This window comes from Limulus polyphemus, unplaced genomic scaffold, assembly GCF_000517525.1.
Source record: "Limulus polyphemus unplaced genomic scaffold, Limulus_polyphemus-2.1.2 Scaffold61, whole genome shotgun sequence".
NCBI classification, from domain to species: Eukaryota; Metazoa; Arthropoda; class Merostomata; order Xiphosura; family Limulidae; genus Limulus; species Limulus polyphemus.
The window spans coordinates 593764-611156 of record NW_013665671.1 but is presented as its reverse complement, the minus strand read 5'-3'; the positions used below and the strand labels follow the sequence as shown (position 1 = coordinate 611156).

General features: G+C 32.4%; 1 protein-coding gene across 3 annotated transcripts in view; it reads left to right on the top strand.

Moving 5' to 3' along the window:
• The window catches only part of LOC106464541 (mucin-12-like), a 154946-nt gene extending 139514 nt beyond the window's left edge, over positions 1-15432 (top strand). For all 3 annotated transcript variants that reach the window (XM_022392737.1, XM_022392751.1, XM_022392744.1), the window contains 11 exons: positions 1022-1183; positions 1817-3043; positions 4223-4384; positions 4676-4735; positions 6011-6154; positions 6612-6674; positions 7515-7595; positions 8774-8928; positions 10716-10858; positions 13948-14189; positions 14531-15432. In XM_022392737.1, the coding sequence (XP_022248445.1) occupies positions 1022-1183; positions 1817-3043; positions 4223-4384; positions 4676-4735; positions 6011-6154; positions 6612-6674; positions 7515-7595; positions 8774-8928; positions 10716-10858; positions 13948-14189; positions 14531-14561 (2470 nt within the window). In that variant the 3' untranslated portion in view covers positions 14562-15432. The remainder of the gene's footprint in view (positions 1-1021; positions 1184-1816; positions 3044-4222; positions 4385-4675; positions 4736-6010; positions 6155-6611; positions 6675-7514; positions 7596-8773; positions 8929-10715; positions 10859-13947; positions 14190-14530) is intronic.
• The last annotated feature ends 1961 nt before the right edge of the window (positions 15433-17393 follow it).

The window sequence follows — 17393 nt, the reverse complement described above, 5'->3', positions numbered from 1 at the left end:
ATGCCTGCTTCACGCATGCTGTCAACCACAATCAGTTGTTGCTCTTATAGAGTAAGCGTAATTTTCAATTTATATTCAATAAAAATACTAGTTTTGTTTTGTTTTCATAGCATGATTGTTACACCATTAACTAACTCACGGAATAATTCGCATCTCCCATCCCAACCATAGCTTATAACAGAGCGATAGAAATTTACTGACCCTTCAGGGAGTAAAAGTTGTTCCTAAGTTGTGCAAGAGATTATATGATTCATCATATTATGGTTGCATACGAGAAACCTCGTCATTTTTTGATTTTGAGTTTACACTGTGTCAATATAAGTTATTGAATAACTCCATGTGTGTTAAAAAATGAAGCCATCCGTATACTTCAATGTTTTAGAGGTATTTCAGTTGAACTGAAAATATTTTGAGCCATATCGGATAAGTCCTTTAAATAGGACAATCAAATCAGAAATGGTTATCACTGAACAATTCTAGAATTATACGTTATGTTTTAGCTAAGGAATAACAAACACACTGGACACGATATGTAATACATAATGAGAAGTGTTTTTATTAAAAATTAACACAAAAACACACTGTATGTGCTTGTTTACTTGTGACTGTTACTTCTCTACTGGCTTTCTTCAGATCAAGACGAAGTAAATGAAAGCTATCTTTTTAAAATGAAACACTGCACTTATCTAGCGCGGCTGCAGAACCACGTGACTGGACATTCTCATTCTAAAAAGGCGAGGCTAAAACTTCTAGGTACTAACTGTACAACCAAGAGAGAACGTTGCTCTAACTTTACATAAGGCTGCATGTAGCAATGCTCTTAGGGTGTGGTATCGGGTACTACTTAGCTTTGAGAATGACAAAGAAACAAAGGTAACTTGAAGAAAGATCAACTTAATGACATATCTCGGCTGCCACGTGTTATGTGGAAAACTGCACATATTAAGAGTAGCTGTAAACATTTCTATATCAATACAAGAAGGTAGAAAACACATATTGTGTTTACATACTACACTTACAGGGCCCAATACCATCTTGAAGAAGCTGTATCAACGGCCATCAACTTGTCTACTAAAGGTTCAGATAACGTGATGAATCTCTCGCCAGCACCACCTAGTGCCACGGCCCAGCAATCATATGAGATGGCCGTGACGTCCCGTTCACCTTTAATTCCACAACACTGGTAAGCTATATATTATACTGTAAAAGTTGATCCTCATAAAACTGCTGTAGGCTACATATTGAACCTTGTGTAACCTGAAATAATTTATTTGAAATGAAGGTCATGAACATAAAACTAAGAAAATGAAAACCTCTGAATTTGCAGTAGACTAGTCTATAAGCGAAAATAGTGTTACTGATTTCGAAAAAGAAAATTTATTTCTCGCTACTAAGCAAAAACAAATACGAAAAGACTAACTTAAAACAAAATAATCCCCGATAGCTTAGCAGTAAGTCTGAGGGCTTATAATGCTAAAAATTGCTCATTGTGCGAAATAACAAAACACGACAAACTAGAAATTACTTTTAAAGAAATCTAAAGTCCTTGTTCCATAAATTATTTTAAAAGTACACTTTTACATTTAGTATGACGTTTTTAGTTTAGTATTTTAGAATACTAAAAGGCGTCTCTTGTATTACAAAAATAGTAATATATGGGTAATACTAGATGTTTTTATTATCCATAGGTTTGCTAATAGTACCTCCTAAATATGTTTGATAATGACACTATAGTTATATAACATTTTAACATACGTCATGTTAGTCGTTTCGTAAGTCTTGCACTTCAATTAAACTATTTATCATTTACTTCCAGCTCCTCAACAACTATAGATCATCTTCAGCCACAAAAAGTTTCTTCATTGTTTATTGCCCAAAACCCAGTTTATCCAAATCATTCTTCCGTAATGGAGCAAACAGAACCAGTAGACTTTAGTCCCAAATCAGATTTGCCCATACGAGTTTTGACTATGTCTGCCTCGTGTTCACAGACAGAACGGCCATCATCTCATTCACAGGACTCTATTGCACCTTATTCTTCTCGAAGCACTCATCACACAACTTTCTCACCTTCTGCTTTCCCCTTCTCCAATTATGCTGAAGAGGAAATTACCAATTCTTCTTCTACAAGAAAATATCTTGGTCATACCCTGACGATCGCTAATGAAAGTGAACCTTATACGCATCGTGTCTCGTCAAACACTAACTTATCTGTGGTAACCTGCTCATTGATAGTTTCTGAAGGATGTTCGTTTTCCTTTCAGCAAGGAAGCGTTTCAACACCTCGCCTCTCTTCAAGTCCCAGTTTACATATGGTATCTTGTTCATCGCAGACCCCTTCAAATTGTATCTTTCCTTCTCAGTCACTATGTGTAACAGCCCCTTGTGTTCCCCCGAGTCCCAACTTACCCGTTGTTTCTTTTTCATCACAAGTCCCTACAGCTTGTTCTTTTCCCTTTCGGTCTTCTATTGTAACAACGCCTCACAATATGTCAAAACCCTGTTTATCTGTGGTAACTTCTTCATCCAATCCTCCTGAAAGTTGTCGATTTCAATCTCACTCTCCAAGAGTTTCAACACCTTGTATTTCTGCAAGTCCCAACTTAACCAAGGTAGACTGCTCATCAGAAGTCCATAGAAACTGTTTTTTACCTTCACAGCCATTAGATGTGTCATCAGTTAGATCGTATTCTCCATGCGAAACTATCCATACAGGAGCAAAATCAAGTGAACCTTTGTCTCCCAGAACAGCAGAATGGACAAATCTTACCCAGTCACCTTCGAATCAAAGAGACGCGATATTTAACTTACACACTAGTTCCTCCAGTATTAACGACTCCTCTCAGCCACTACGGACTTCACCCATCAGTGGACTCGGGGGCTCACAGGCATCACTTCCATGTACTGTTTCATTATCCACTCAGTCTCTCATCACTTCTCCCAATCCCTCATCGCACAACTTTCGACAAAGCCTAAGCTACATTAGCAGCCATCCATCTAGCTCTGGAATACCAACATCAACAAACAGATCTGCAACAGTGAGGTATATTTTTGGTTACATATGGTTCATACGTCTACTAACCAATCTAGAAAATCTGGTTTTGAAACCATTAAGAGCATTGATCAAGCGTAAATTTAGTTTAATTAAAATCCTGTTGTAGTTTTTACAATTATTGCAAATTGGGTTTAGCAGAACTCTAGTATTTCGTTCTTAGGCCTCCTTATTTTGGTCTGACAAGAATAGCTGAAGTGTTGCCTTCCTCTAATCTATCAGTTCAAAATAAGAACATTCTATGTAAAGGTAGCGTTGTAGCTTTGCCTGAAATTCTGAAAACAATTATTAAACATATATTTAAACTGCTATTTTAATACATTATAGAAATAACGAGTCATTGTATACCTAGGGCAAGTAAATCTTATTGTATATGTACTTGATCATCTATTGGGCTACTCACTTTACAAATCTTTTGTATCCAAACAGATCCAAAAACATGTAATCTATACTTGTGTTTGTTTAAATACAACAGCCTTTCAAAACGTTTCTGTAGTTGTCATTAACTGACAACCTTCATTCCAGCTTAAAAAAGAGCGTTTGCTTGAAACGTTGCCAAGAAAATGAATTACAACCATAGTTTTTTTAAAGTGGGTTATCCCCAAAAATCTAATTTCTTTATTTTATCACCTTCACATTTTTCTACTTATGTACGAGATGAATAATGTACAACACACGCACACATCCCTAACTCATCTTAAGCCCTTATCATATTGTGCGCAACATTTTCAATATTCTCACAGAACTCACCATTCCTTTATTGTGTCAAATCATAGCTTTGAAAGTCTTACGGTAATCGGATTTCCGATTATCTTCATTGTTCCAAAGATTCTCAGCCTTTGAAGAAGCCGTGAGTCGAAATATCGAACTGTGAATATATTCTGGAGATGGATGTTTTATATTTACTGTTTTATAAATTTATGGTTAAAATTAATGAATTTTAAGAATAAAAATAATGTGGTTTAGTTTATGTTTCAATTTTGACTTTTATGATTATATATAAATTATATAATAGCTTTATTTTCAATCTTACAAGACAAACTTATGATATTATTATTGTTCGTCTTTGTAGAATATTGAGTCTGCATTCTCACATTAACCATCGCCAATTAAAATTTGTTCTCTGCTTAAGATATAAGTAAATTTGATTTATTGATATTATTGTTTTAGCAATTCACGGCCACTTAAAATTATGAAAGCTACTCACAAATGTCGAGAAAACAAAACCCTTATTCAGTGTCCTACTCCTGGATGCGACGGTATGGGCCACGTTAATGGGAACTACGTCACTCATAGGAGGTATGCTAGGACGGCATCTGTGTGTATGTGTGTGTAAGATCATTGATATTTATTTATTTATACGTCTTAACGTCCATATTGTGAAATAATTTAAGATAAGTTAATAATTTAATAAACTGTAATTTTTTGCTGTAAAATAATGTGTTCACATATTCTAACTTGTAAATTAAAAATATTATGTTATCAATGGAAAAGTGTTCTCCATATAACTTTATGTTACTTTTGTATTTCAAGTGAACGTTGATATTTATATGTTTTACGTGTAACTTTTTTATCTAAATAATTTTAGCTGGTTTTATTACTGCATAGTTTTTTCCCCATTAGTCTTTCTGGTTGTCCTTACGCTGACCGTACACACCTTCAAATTCAACACCAAGAGCTAATGTAAGTGCAATTCCTTTTAACTAAAAGTTAATTAAGATGTCATAAATAAAAGTGTGATTTTTCAAGTATACAGGCAACAGGAAAAACATATGTTGTATAAAAAAGGTGTGTTATAATTTCGTTCAAATTAAATGTATATTTTCACATCTTTGTTTTAAGTTCACAACGTTTGCTAATTTCAACTTGCACACAACCTCAGGATAAAGAAAACACTTCGAGTAAAGGGGATATTATATGGTTGATAAGATGTGTTAACCAGGGCCATCTTTAGGTATTTTACTGCCATAAGAAAGGTTATAAAATGCCGTCCTTAGCGGAACCATTAGAGATATACCATTATATGAACAATATGTCGCAATTTTCTAGTCAGTTTTTACTTTAGTAGTTCTTAGTTCGAACTGTTCAGATTTAGAATAACTTTATTTCTCTTGCCTTTTTAGCTACAATGTGTTAACTACTTCTTTAAGGTCTATACCTTACGTAATTTGGTAAAAGTTTGTTTTATATTTAAGACTGTTAGCATAAAGTGTCTTATCTATAAACACAGTTACCGTGTCAGTAAGAGGCGGTAAAGGATATAAAGTAAGCGCAAGATAGGTGTTTTTGTTCTAAGTACAATTGATACAATATAACCATTTTACATATATTTCTGACTTAATGAGCTTAAACAAAAAATAATAACGATTAGTAAAACTTAATCTCAAACTGATGAAAGGATAAAATAGTGGTATAATGCTTTATTTTACGTTTAATTTTGAGTGAGTTTTTATTGATATTCTAATGTGATTTATAATTATACGTAAAATACAACAAATACAACAAATATTGATTATCAAATGTTGCCCATTTCGAAGCAAACCAGCACCATTGATCTACTACAAGTTCATTATAAGTTCCAAAAAATTACCTAAATAAATATTATATTTTTGTTTCTTTTGTTTCAGTGGTATACTGGTGCTCACCATGAAATATAATTTACGTGAATAAAAGCAAAAATGAACATACACGACATTAAAGGAAAGGAATTGTAACTTTGTAATAATAAGTTCACAATACATAATTTAGTAAATTCTCGTCTTTTGGTAGAACTCTAATTTTCAGTACAACTGAAGTATGAGAATATATTATTTTTTTAACATCACAATTGCTCAATGTTGCAAAAATATTCTACCCAATTGTTATGATTTCACTTTCTTACATATTAGCTATTTACTTGGTCGGTAGCGCACCAGGGTTTTGTTTTACAAGATCTTTTGTTTTTTTTTAATTTCCTAGGTGTCCCACTCCTGGATGTGATGGTTCAGGTCACCTGACTGGAAAGTATTCTTCACATCGGAGCCTGTCCGGGTGTCCGAGTGCTAATAAACTCAAAAACCTTGTAAGGTTAGGGGAAGACAAAAATGACTCCGAACCTCTTCGGTACGAAGAATAAGTAAAAGGAATAAGTCAATACGAAAAAAAGGAGATATTTATATAAAATGAGAATTGAATTCTAACAGACAAAAAATAAATATAAAAACTGTTCGCAAAATATACGAAGAATTCTGTGCTAAGCGAAAATAAGTAAAGTTGTCTTGTAAATAAAAACATCTCTGGTAATAAATTAGAACTAATTACGTCTGACGAAGAACAAATTAACTATACCTAGAAATGTGATATTCATTCTCACATTTAATTAATGTATTCGGAATAAATATAAATGTAAAAAAATACTTTTATTTTAAAGTATTTTGGTATATTACAGATAAATATGTTCCAATGTCGTTGTCTGAGACCAAAATATGTTATAGTAAGTCACATAACTACGAATAACTTTAGTAAAAAGTAGTTAATTATTGGCATAATTCGACTAATCATAACTGAACGTTTATTGTAGTTGTCCAATACCTGGGTGTGATGGTGCTGGTCACGTGACTGGAAAGTTTCAATCCCACCGCAGGTATAACACCTTTAAGTAATTTCTTCGTCCTTCAGTTTTTATTATCTGAAAATTACCACCCATTTTTACATTTTATATTGTTAATACGAGCTCCAGCACGTTGCATAAACTTTTTAAATGCATGACCATTCTTAAATGCAGGGCCTGGCATGGTCCGGTGGTTATGGCGCTCGACCCACAATCTGCTGGTTGCGGTATCGAAACTCAGGGCAAAGCATGCTCGCCCTTTCCACCCTAAGGGCATTATAATGTGACGATCAATCCCACTACTAATTGGTAAAAGAGTGCCCCATGTGTTGGCGGTGGATGCTGCCTTCTTTCAGTTCAACATTAGAGGGGCAGCAGATAGCCTTAGTAGCTCTGACAAAAACAATGTACTATTTTCTTTGAAATGACTTGTCTATCTTTTTGAATAAATTATTTGTTTTAGATTTAACAAAATAACTTTTCATAAAACTTGTCTTCAGATGGCACTGATAAAATCACAACTTTCGCAGCACTATATAGTGGCTTAAAAGCGCATGGTAGATTTATTTAAAAATATAAACTGGTATTTATCAATAATAAGCGAAAATAAAATTAAGATAATAGCAGTCGACTACTATCTAGCTTTAAGCCATCCAATGGCACAGCAGTATATCTGCAGACTTATAGCGCTAAAAACCGGGTTTCGATACCCGTGGTGCACAGAGCATAGATAGCTCATTGTGCAGCTTTGTGCTTAACTTCAAACAAAAACTAACTATAAATAGTGAAGTAAATGAGTATAAAATTAAAAAAAAAATTGTTCAACAATTTATGTTGTTTGTGTTTATATATATATATATACGTTTATTCTAGTGCATCTGGATGTCCTTTTGCCAACAAGAACAGGGTTAATCATCAAGAGACCCTAGCGGTTATTAAAACAGAAGGAACCAGGTAAGTTTATTCTTCAAAACAAAATAAATTTCATCCTTATCACATGGCAAGTTTCAATTGTTAATAATGATAAAGGGTAAATTAAGTATGTAAATGACAAAAGGTATATATATGATGCTATAAATTAATATATTGCACTGTTTAATGCACCGCTCTTAACAATATTATGAAAATTTCTAATAGTAGAAATGGTTAAACATAGTTATTTACGTAGATCGTTTAAAACTAAACTTTAGTGAAATAATCAACTTATAAAGCTAAACACGAAACTTTAAATATTGTATATTATTTAGAGATATAAATAAGCGTCTTTTTCGGGGCAAATAAATGTAGAAGTATGTTATATTAACTATAGAAATGAAAACTCATGAATTAGCGATAAGTATTTTAGAAATAGAACGTCAGAAAGTGCAAAGGTATGTCATCCAAAATGAATATAGAAGTGAAAACCATAATCATATACTACTGTATATTATGTTAATAACAGTATCCGCCTATAGAAACGCCATCTGCTTTTGTAAAACACATGTAATACAATTAAGTATATAAATGAAAACTACAAACAAAAATTAAATTGAGACAAGTTGAAGAAATCTGTATGCAGTCCTAGAGAAATATAATAGCACTGTCCACCATCTGCCTTTGTAAAACTTATGTTGTTAAATACTTGCTTTAGTCTCGCTATTAACGATATCTGTTTAAAACATATTGAAGTTTTAAATAAGTGAAAGAATGACCTATTTGAAAACGTAAAATATCCAACATGTTTGAATACTTAATTCATTTTAGAGAAAATTATAATCTACTAAAATCACTTTGTGTCGTTATTTGCAAACAGAAAACACTTAAAGGTAAGGCTGTGTTATTTATTTCAATTGAATGTAGTGTACCTAAAACTTAAAGTTTTGTTAAAACTATTGAGAAATAGAATTCTTGTGCGACTTCGTACGTATAATAAGATATAGAATAGAGGAGTGCAATAAAGTACTTGAAATGATGTAGAATAGTCCATAACTTCATCAAGTACAAACTATCAATATAATATACAAATGGATGATACATAGTGATTCGGAATTGGTAACTATAAAGTATTTTACTTGTGCTCAAAGGTTTTGGAAAAATTTTTATATAGTTATATGAAAAAAATGTAGAGTAGCATTTTTTTTAAATACCACCAGATGTCCCACCTCTGGATGCGATGGAAGTGGGCACACCAGTGGAAGTTTTCTAACACATAGGAGTGTAAGTGGATGTCCTAAGGCTACTCTAATAATGAAAAAACCAAGGTTGTCTCACGACGACACGCTTCCTTTGATGACTAAAACACAATCAGGTAAGATGTGTTCCTTTTGGTCAGTGATACTTAAACATAAAACATAAATATGTATACGAATTAAACAATATTGAGGTAATAGTTTTTGATGCAATTCATTGATTGAAACTTTTATTTGTATACAAACAATGTTGAAATTGATTATAGAAACGCTGAAAGAAGGAGGTATAAAAGCAACTATTACAGGACCACCCATATATCGTGTTAAAACGAACTGTACCGGAGTACAGTCACACGTTGATAGTTTAGACTGTGTTTGGTTGTGATTCAACCAAATAGAAAGTGCTACATGAATATAAAGCCATTATTCACTATGACCAGTAGTAAATTCTCCCATGACTGAATTATTGAATGACAAGTGTGTATAGACAATATTCTATCCGAAAAACTGGGGCAAGTCTGAATGTTTCAGTAGTAGTATACAAGAATTAGAAGAAGGTAAGTGAACCTGAAATTGTTAACAATAGAAGTGGTAAAGGCAGAAACCGAAACTTTCCAAAACTGATGATAAGAATCTCAGAGTATGATTTTAATTGTTAGATGGCAATCGAATATATATCACGCTGTAAATAGCGGTATGAATCTTGCATCGAATTCGTTAAGATACACATAAGCACGAAGTTTTGTTGATGGACGCGAAACTGCTCGAAAAAGCAACCAAGCCAAAAGGTTGAAATGAACATCCGACAACAAACAATGTAAGGAAAGAAGTTGTAGACAAGTCCTCTTTACAAATGAATCCAAGCTTGAATGATGTAGTAATAATGAATGACAGTTTATTCATAGAGAAGGGGTAAAGGTATAATAATGTATAACACATACAATAAAGCATGGTAGGGAATCAGTACAAGTTTGTGCTGCATCTCAGCTAAAGATGTACAGTAGGTAATCTACACAAAACTGACTGCTAACAAGTACATTCACATTCTGATCCATCATGCGATTCTATCAGGAACACGACTCATTGAGCGGATATTCATCTTCCAGCAAAACAATTATTCAAGCATGCAGCACATATAGTGAAACGATATCTTACCATAAGGATGACTTGCTGCCATAACTTAGTGTGCACAAAGCCCTCATACAGACATTATTTAAATGTATAGGCTTATGTAAAACCTAAGGTAAAAAGGAGAGCAAACATTTTAGTTCGGTTGTGATGAGTAATACCGAACATTTGGAACTAAATTTCACAATCGTGCATTAATAAACTGTGCAGAAGCATGAAAACAACGTGTAATGTTCTTTGAGAAGCAAACGATTCGCATTGTACAACTTATTTACTTCTGTTTTGTATTTTCTCTGATTGTTTTGTACAATTAGTAAATTCACCATCTAGTTAGTATTACTTTGTGTTTATGATTTTATGTATGTGTATCACATGTGATTACATAATTATTTACATTAGTATATATGTGAATGTGTGTGCGTGTGGTATATATATATATGTATATTAGCTTATTTGTATTTCTGTTTTAATTTGTAAATTAAAATATTTTGTTAATTATGTTGGTAATTTTGATTTAATCTCCCAGTTTTTCAAATATATTTGGTTCTTAAAATCAAATTAAACTAAGAAATGGCTAGCTATGAAAGGAAATAAAAAACTTTTTTTTTATATGGTCTATCCTTCATTGCCAAGTCTACTTTATTTTTATTTATTTACTCTTACTCTGAGATTGTGCTTCTGGGAACACAGGAAAGTGGAATATAACTTCTCTAGAATATTAATTTGATACGCTCTCTGATGGTGGTTTGAACATTTCTCTATCGGAATATTATTTTAGAAAATGAGACCGATTCTGACATCCAAGTACTTGAAGACGAAATTTTGGATCTGCAAGGACACAATGCTAAAGTAGAGTCGGAGATGGTAAAATTAAGAAAAGACATTTTTCGGATGGAGCAACAGATTCGAGTTACAGAACGAGTAAGTTTTGCATAATCATCATCGAGAAATCGTTACAAATTAAACAGTAGTAGTTGTTGCTCAAACAAACTAATAAGTTACAAGTTAGAGAACGAGTGTTAAATAAATCAGTTATCTGACACTCTTTTTACTTCTCATAATGTTCAAATTTCACTACCAATCTTTTAGGTTGATCAAAATAATAACTCTAAACCCTAATTTCATAAATCATAATATTTCTAAAATTTTAGAGCAAAACTGCTGCCCCATATTATTTGTGGCATAACCGCAAATATCTTTAAAATACTAAGAAGAACATTTCCATAATATGCACAAAAAGAAAATTTTAAACTTTTTCTGAAAATACAAGATGTTTTCATAAAGGTAACAAGGTATTTGAAATTTTCAGTTATAAAATATTTAAATATTTGTTTGCGGATTCATTTAATGATTTTATAACAAAAACTTAAAATAATGAATTTAACGAGTACTTGGTAATAACTTACAGCAAAAAGGGCTATTTATCATTCTTTTCATTTTGTACAACATTCGCTTGGATACTACGTTCCTGATTGTCATTTTTTCACCCATTTAATGCAAGGTAAACTATTTTCAAGTCATGCAGAGTATCCTACTTTCAAATTTTGTAAGTTACTCTATTACTTAATGTAAGCTTTTTATAGGGCCGGATTACTTATAGTAGGTATCTGTGACATGTTGATGATGAATTTTAACAAGAAACGGACAGCACATAATCCACTTGTTTTAAAATAATATATATTCAAAACAAATCAAACATATTTACAAAAATTCGTCACACTATTGTTTATCATACTTGTATCCAGAGATTTAAATAATTGTCTCTTTTTCATCAAAGTCCACACAGGTTGGTTCAATTACTTTAGAACAACTTTTGACAAAACAAATTATTCTCCTCTAATCTGTTGTTACAATACAAGGCTGTGATACTCATTTTAAAATCACTACTGTAACTGTTAGAGACCATAGTTGTATCCATAGCTTTAAATAATTGTCTCTTTTTCATCAAAGTCCAACTTCAATTACTTTAGAACACCCTTTGACGAGACAAATTATTCTTCTCTATCTCTATTATTGAAATATCGACAGTGAAACTCACTTTAGAAATCGCCACTATACGCTCTTTATGACTAAACGCACAATCACACAATCTAACTTCACTTTTTCCACTTTTACTTTCACTAGCTTAACTTTATTCTGTATCTGTATTTTTATACACGCGACAGAAAAATCTAGAAATATCTAGCCATCTAGTGAAAAAAATGTTACACATAACGAGAAAATCTTAGAAGCTTCATGTAAGATAACCTCAACAATATTACAATAGCCTAGTACAACAATTAAACTATATACACAACATACGGCTCGTACAAAGTTACGTAACAAAACGTGCCATAGCTATTATGTTAACGTCCTTGTGTATCTCATCTCCACTTAATTAGCTTAGGTCTAGTAGGGCTTCATCTTCAATGACAAAGTCACTGTCTTCTGGCTCTGTATCTATGACAGCTACACCTGCACGATCATCTGTGTCTCAATAGCTGCACCCGTTAAGTCTTCTTCCCTCTCAAAGTACCTCTTCAACAGATTGGCATGATAGATCATGGTCTTCCCGTCCACCTTCACTTAATAGTTCATTCTGTTGACCACTTATTGCATTTCAAAAGGTTCTTTCCACTGCAGGGTGAGTTTTTTGTTGTCTGCCAGTAGCAGAACTAAAACATTCTGTCGAACCTTGAAAAGTCCATCCTTGACCTTCTTGTCACAGAAATTCTTCTGACTACCTTTGATGTGTTTAGCTTCCCCAGTATAACTGCGTCGATAGATATGATCCAGTATTCCTTTCTGGTCCTCTGTTTTATAAGTCTCTTTCTCCTTTGTCTTGTGCTATACTTTCTCCCGTGCACTGTCCCAAAGTTTCTGCAGTGAAGGATCTTTCTTCTGTGCTTTATTCAGTTCCCATAAACCTACAATCGGGTTTTAATCTTCAGATACTTACAGAGGCTTGATGTCTTACAAAAGCTTCATCACTCTTTTTTTCTATCTGGTTTCTCCAAACGTCTACTACCTGGTATATTTCCAATCATCAAATCGTAGATTGGTGCTTTTGTACACGTGAGTTCAAGGGCTCCCACATAGTATGAATTGTCCACATGTATTCTTGCTATGAGAAACTTTCTCACTATCCCATCAATTAGCACACACAGGTGTACCTTGCCCATCAACTTATCATCAGATACTAAACTGGTTCTATACTGCACCCAGTGTCTCATAGTACCTTCACTTTCTTGTACCCGACATAGCCTTTGCCTACTGGTACGTTGTGATTTGTTGACACTTCTCGATGTTTGTCACATGCTCCAATCACCACTGGCACTATTGGTCCACTTGTTGACTTGAGCTGTCCATCAGTCATGCACTGTTTAGTCATGGAGATAGCACTTCTTTCTTATTATTTCTATTCTGTTTCTTCTGACAGCAACACCAAATTGAGGGCCGAATACCTATTTAAGGAATCTGTTTTATTAAGCTAAGAGTCGTTTTACATTAACATCTCGGCACCGGGAAGCTTTTACTAATCATATGATACATAAGTAGCTCTCGTTTCTTTCTTACTCCAACATAAATTATATGAATCAAAATATATTTTGATGTAGATCTTATCTCTATAACACGCACCGTTTTACTCTTTCAAAGCAAATGAGATTTGTGTGGTTGGCTAGCTTTTGAGCTAGATTTAGAATTCTAGTTTTCGTCAATTTATGGTGGTTTAGATTGTAGTATGAACACATTAGGTTTTATTGGCTAACGATTTCCATGTCCGAATTCTAAATCTAGCACAAAAACGTAGATAACTTCAACAAATTATTTTGCTAGGAAATAATAGTAAAGTGTGAATATAAGATAAATAAACACACTGTTTTTTTTTTCATACGTAAAGACGTATATAAAGCTCATTTCGTTAATATGTTCGCATCGTTAGCTCTCAGGTGGTCATAATGTATGATTTGTTATTTTATACCAGTATATATGTTACTTTAATTTTTGTTTGTTCCTATTTTGTTAACCAGGAAAACGAAGAACTCGCTCAAAAGACGAATAATCTATCTGGATACTATGAATCACTCCAGAACAACTTTATTTCACTCTTGGACCATGTTAGACTGCCCAATTTTAATGAGAAACCAACACCTGATAACTTTGACACGTATTTGTTCAAACTGCAGTCGTTATGTGGTAACACCTACCGTGAAGACAAGAAAACTATTTTTTCGTCAATGAAACAAGCTCTTCAGGACTTCACTTTGCCTCTGTAAGTAGGAAAGTATGGTTTAATATTGCGATTCAGAATCAGTAGTTATTTATCTACTTAGTGTTTCCACTAAATCTGTAATCTGTATCAATCCATTTGGTATGTTTCTTTACTCTACTAATAGTCTGCACGTCTTTTAATCGAGGTCCTTAGGTCGAGAAATATTTACTGTAACTAATATTAATAGCTTAAGCACAATATGTTTATTTTAAACATTTTATGCAAGTTTATCAATGTTTAACAGCTGTTTGATAAAACATTGAAACCAAACAATTGTCGTATAATACATGAAATGTACATTATTTTATATTTGTATGCTGTGTTTTATTTTAATATTACAGACATCACTCAGCGCGATGGATAAAATCTTGAGGAACTTAGCATCAGATTGCGGTATAGAAGAACCACACAAGAAAGTCGTCTCACCGGAAGTGGATGAAATATGAAAAGAAATTATCTCATTAGTTAAAACTGTTCTTCTTCAAGAGATTATCTCATAATCGTAGAAGTATTCTACTCCAAGTATTCATCTCGCTTATTAAGAAGTAGTTTTATTTAACGAATCATACCATTAGTTATGGAATATTCTTCTTGTAGGGATCATATCATTAGTTTAATACTCGTCTTTAAGTGGTGATCTCATTAGTCACGGAGTGTTTCACTCTTTTTGCTTTATGATATAAAACCTGAACTCAGAGATTCTTGGCTTCAAATCTATGAATAAAATAAATCTAAAAGTGAGAAATATTATTTTATTAGAAACAAATTAGCTCAAATACTTTTATTTTGTGCAAGCAGCGAACATAAATATCGTGAATAATAAAAAGTAGTTTGAATAGCTAAGAGTGTAGTTTTAAATTATTTTTATCTCATACTTTAATCCTGTTCTATTCAAAGACTGGAGAATAGGGAAGACAAACTTCAAAAGTTAATCTCTTTACAGACATGTTTCAACATGACAACAGATTAAACTAATGAAATATAATTGAAGATGAGAGAAACTGAATGATTTTTATGGTAAAAAACAATAGGTTAGCATGTTTTGAGGTGATATCGTAAATTCGCAAAATACAAAATATATAGATGTTGATTATAAAAAATATCCATTAATTTCAAGTTTATCCTATTTCATGTTGAATGGTTTGTATGCTTAAATATAGGAAAGGTTTTTCATACATCTATTACGAATATAATAATGACTACTTACTTCAATACTATGTTGTTAAACATTTTATTTGATAATTCGTGTGTATTTTTCTTACACGTAACATGTAAGTGTTTTTGCATTGAAATGTGTATTATAAACAAAAAGCGTTTAATTATTTAATATTTTTTTATATAAAGCATGATTTTTTAACATGTAACTTAGTTATTTTAATCAACAGTTTAAACAGCATAAGTGAAGTACCTGTTTTTAATTTAACACTAATTGTCAAAATTAAATAGATCCTGGTGATCACCTAGATTATTGCTATATCAATATTTAAATAAAAAATAGCGAAAATACAAATTGGAATTGTAATAATATTTGATTTAAAATAAGGAAACCTCATGACAGCTAAGTTGTATACTAAAAGGTACATTTGTTTCGTTTTCGAATAACAAAAATCAACTTGCGAATAGAAAGTAACAATATTTTAGAGAGACATTTCATACTGAAAAGTGTTCAGAAATATGGAGGTTAATTATCGACAATATGTCCTGTATAAGGATATATAAATAGGAAAATACGCGTAGTCAGATTTAAATTCACATCTAATAATAGCGAAAGAATATGTTAATCGGATGCGACGTAAAAACTCGTTGATAATTTGTTTATCTATAAGAGATATAGTAAACACTATTTAAAGGTAAGTCCTGGTTTCGTTTTTGAGAGCTTTTTGTATTAGTGTTTCAATTATAGCAGCTTTTAGAATCATGTATGAGGTATTTAACTGAAAATAGGACATGTTATTGATCTTCAATAGATATACTGCCTTCCTTTGCACCATTTAATTTCAATTGTTGCAGATGTGATATCATGTAGAATGGGTCAAGTTTCCTATGGGGAGGGGGGCTACAAAATTATGCTACAATGTTTCTTTCCGCCACGGTATCTGTACTATATTTTTCGTTTTAAACCCTTTGCAACTTGTAAATAACTCACAGATGCCCCAAGGAGTCACTTCTTCATAGAGCTGTAATCTATAAATTACAAATCTCTCTGGTATCAATGGCTTTCCTTTCGACAATCGGTATCATTATGTTTGTGAAAAGAAAACAAACTTCAGCTAGTAATAAAGACAAACTGTTCATAAACTGTACAAAAACATTTTCAGGTCAATAAAACTGTGCAACTCAATCAATCCATGTGTGAAAATGGTCTTACGTCAATAAATATTTTTATGTCCTCACTGAACTTAAAATGTAGAGGGGAAATATACCGGTGAGGGAAAACCAATATTTTCCAACTGTTGAGTTAGGCTTACCCATAATCTTATTAGCAATTCACAAAACTCTATCAGATTATTCAAAAAGTATAACTGATTCATATTAGCCTAGAAAATTGTTCAAAATCATATTTTTATTTCAGTAAAATTTATAAATACATAGTTTATCGCACTTTTTGTGAAGTCAAGTAATCTAAATTATATGTAACACAGTTATCAAGTGTTGCTTTATTGATTTTTTGAAATATGTAATATATTATTAAGCAAAATGGATAAAATATCATTTTTTAAACAATACTAAAATTATGTAATTCAATTTAAAAAGCTAGAATTTATAAATGAATATTAAAATAAATCTAAAATTTGAGCCTTAAATATAGTAAGTTTCAGTCCTCTATAGCCTACGCAATTGGTCAGTTCAGTGTAATTCTAGTAGCAAAAACAGTATAAGCTTCATTGTTTATAACTGGACTAGAACGTGTTTTAAACAATTATATTCAGGTACCTTTGGAAAACTTTTTGTGTGTATGTACTGCGTCTAATTAGCACATTTAAAAACCGAAACATAATGTAAGTAGTAAACAAAACCGCACCACTGTTTGTCTCGGGCTAAGGTGACATTAACCATTCCTTGAACTTATACTGAGGCTGAGTACATTATATTAAACCGATTTCGGAACCTCACCTCATTGTGAACACATGTGGTCATACTCCATCTGACGACCGTACACGTTGCCAATAGCCCCGTAGTGTAGTTTACATTGCCAAAGGCTCT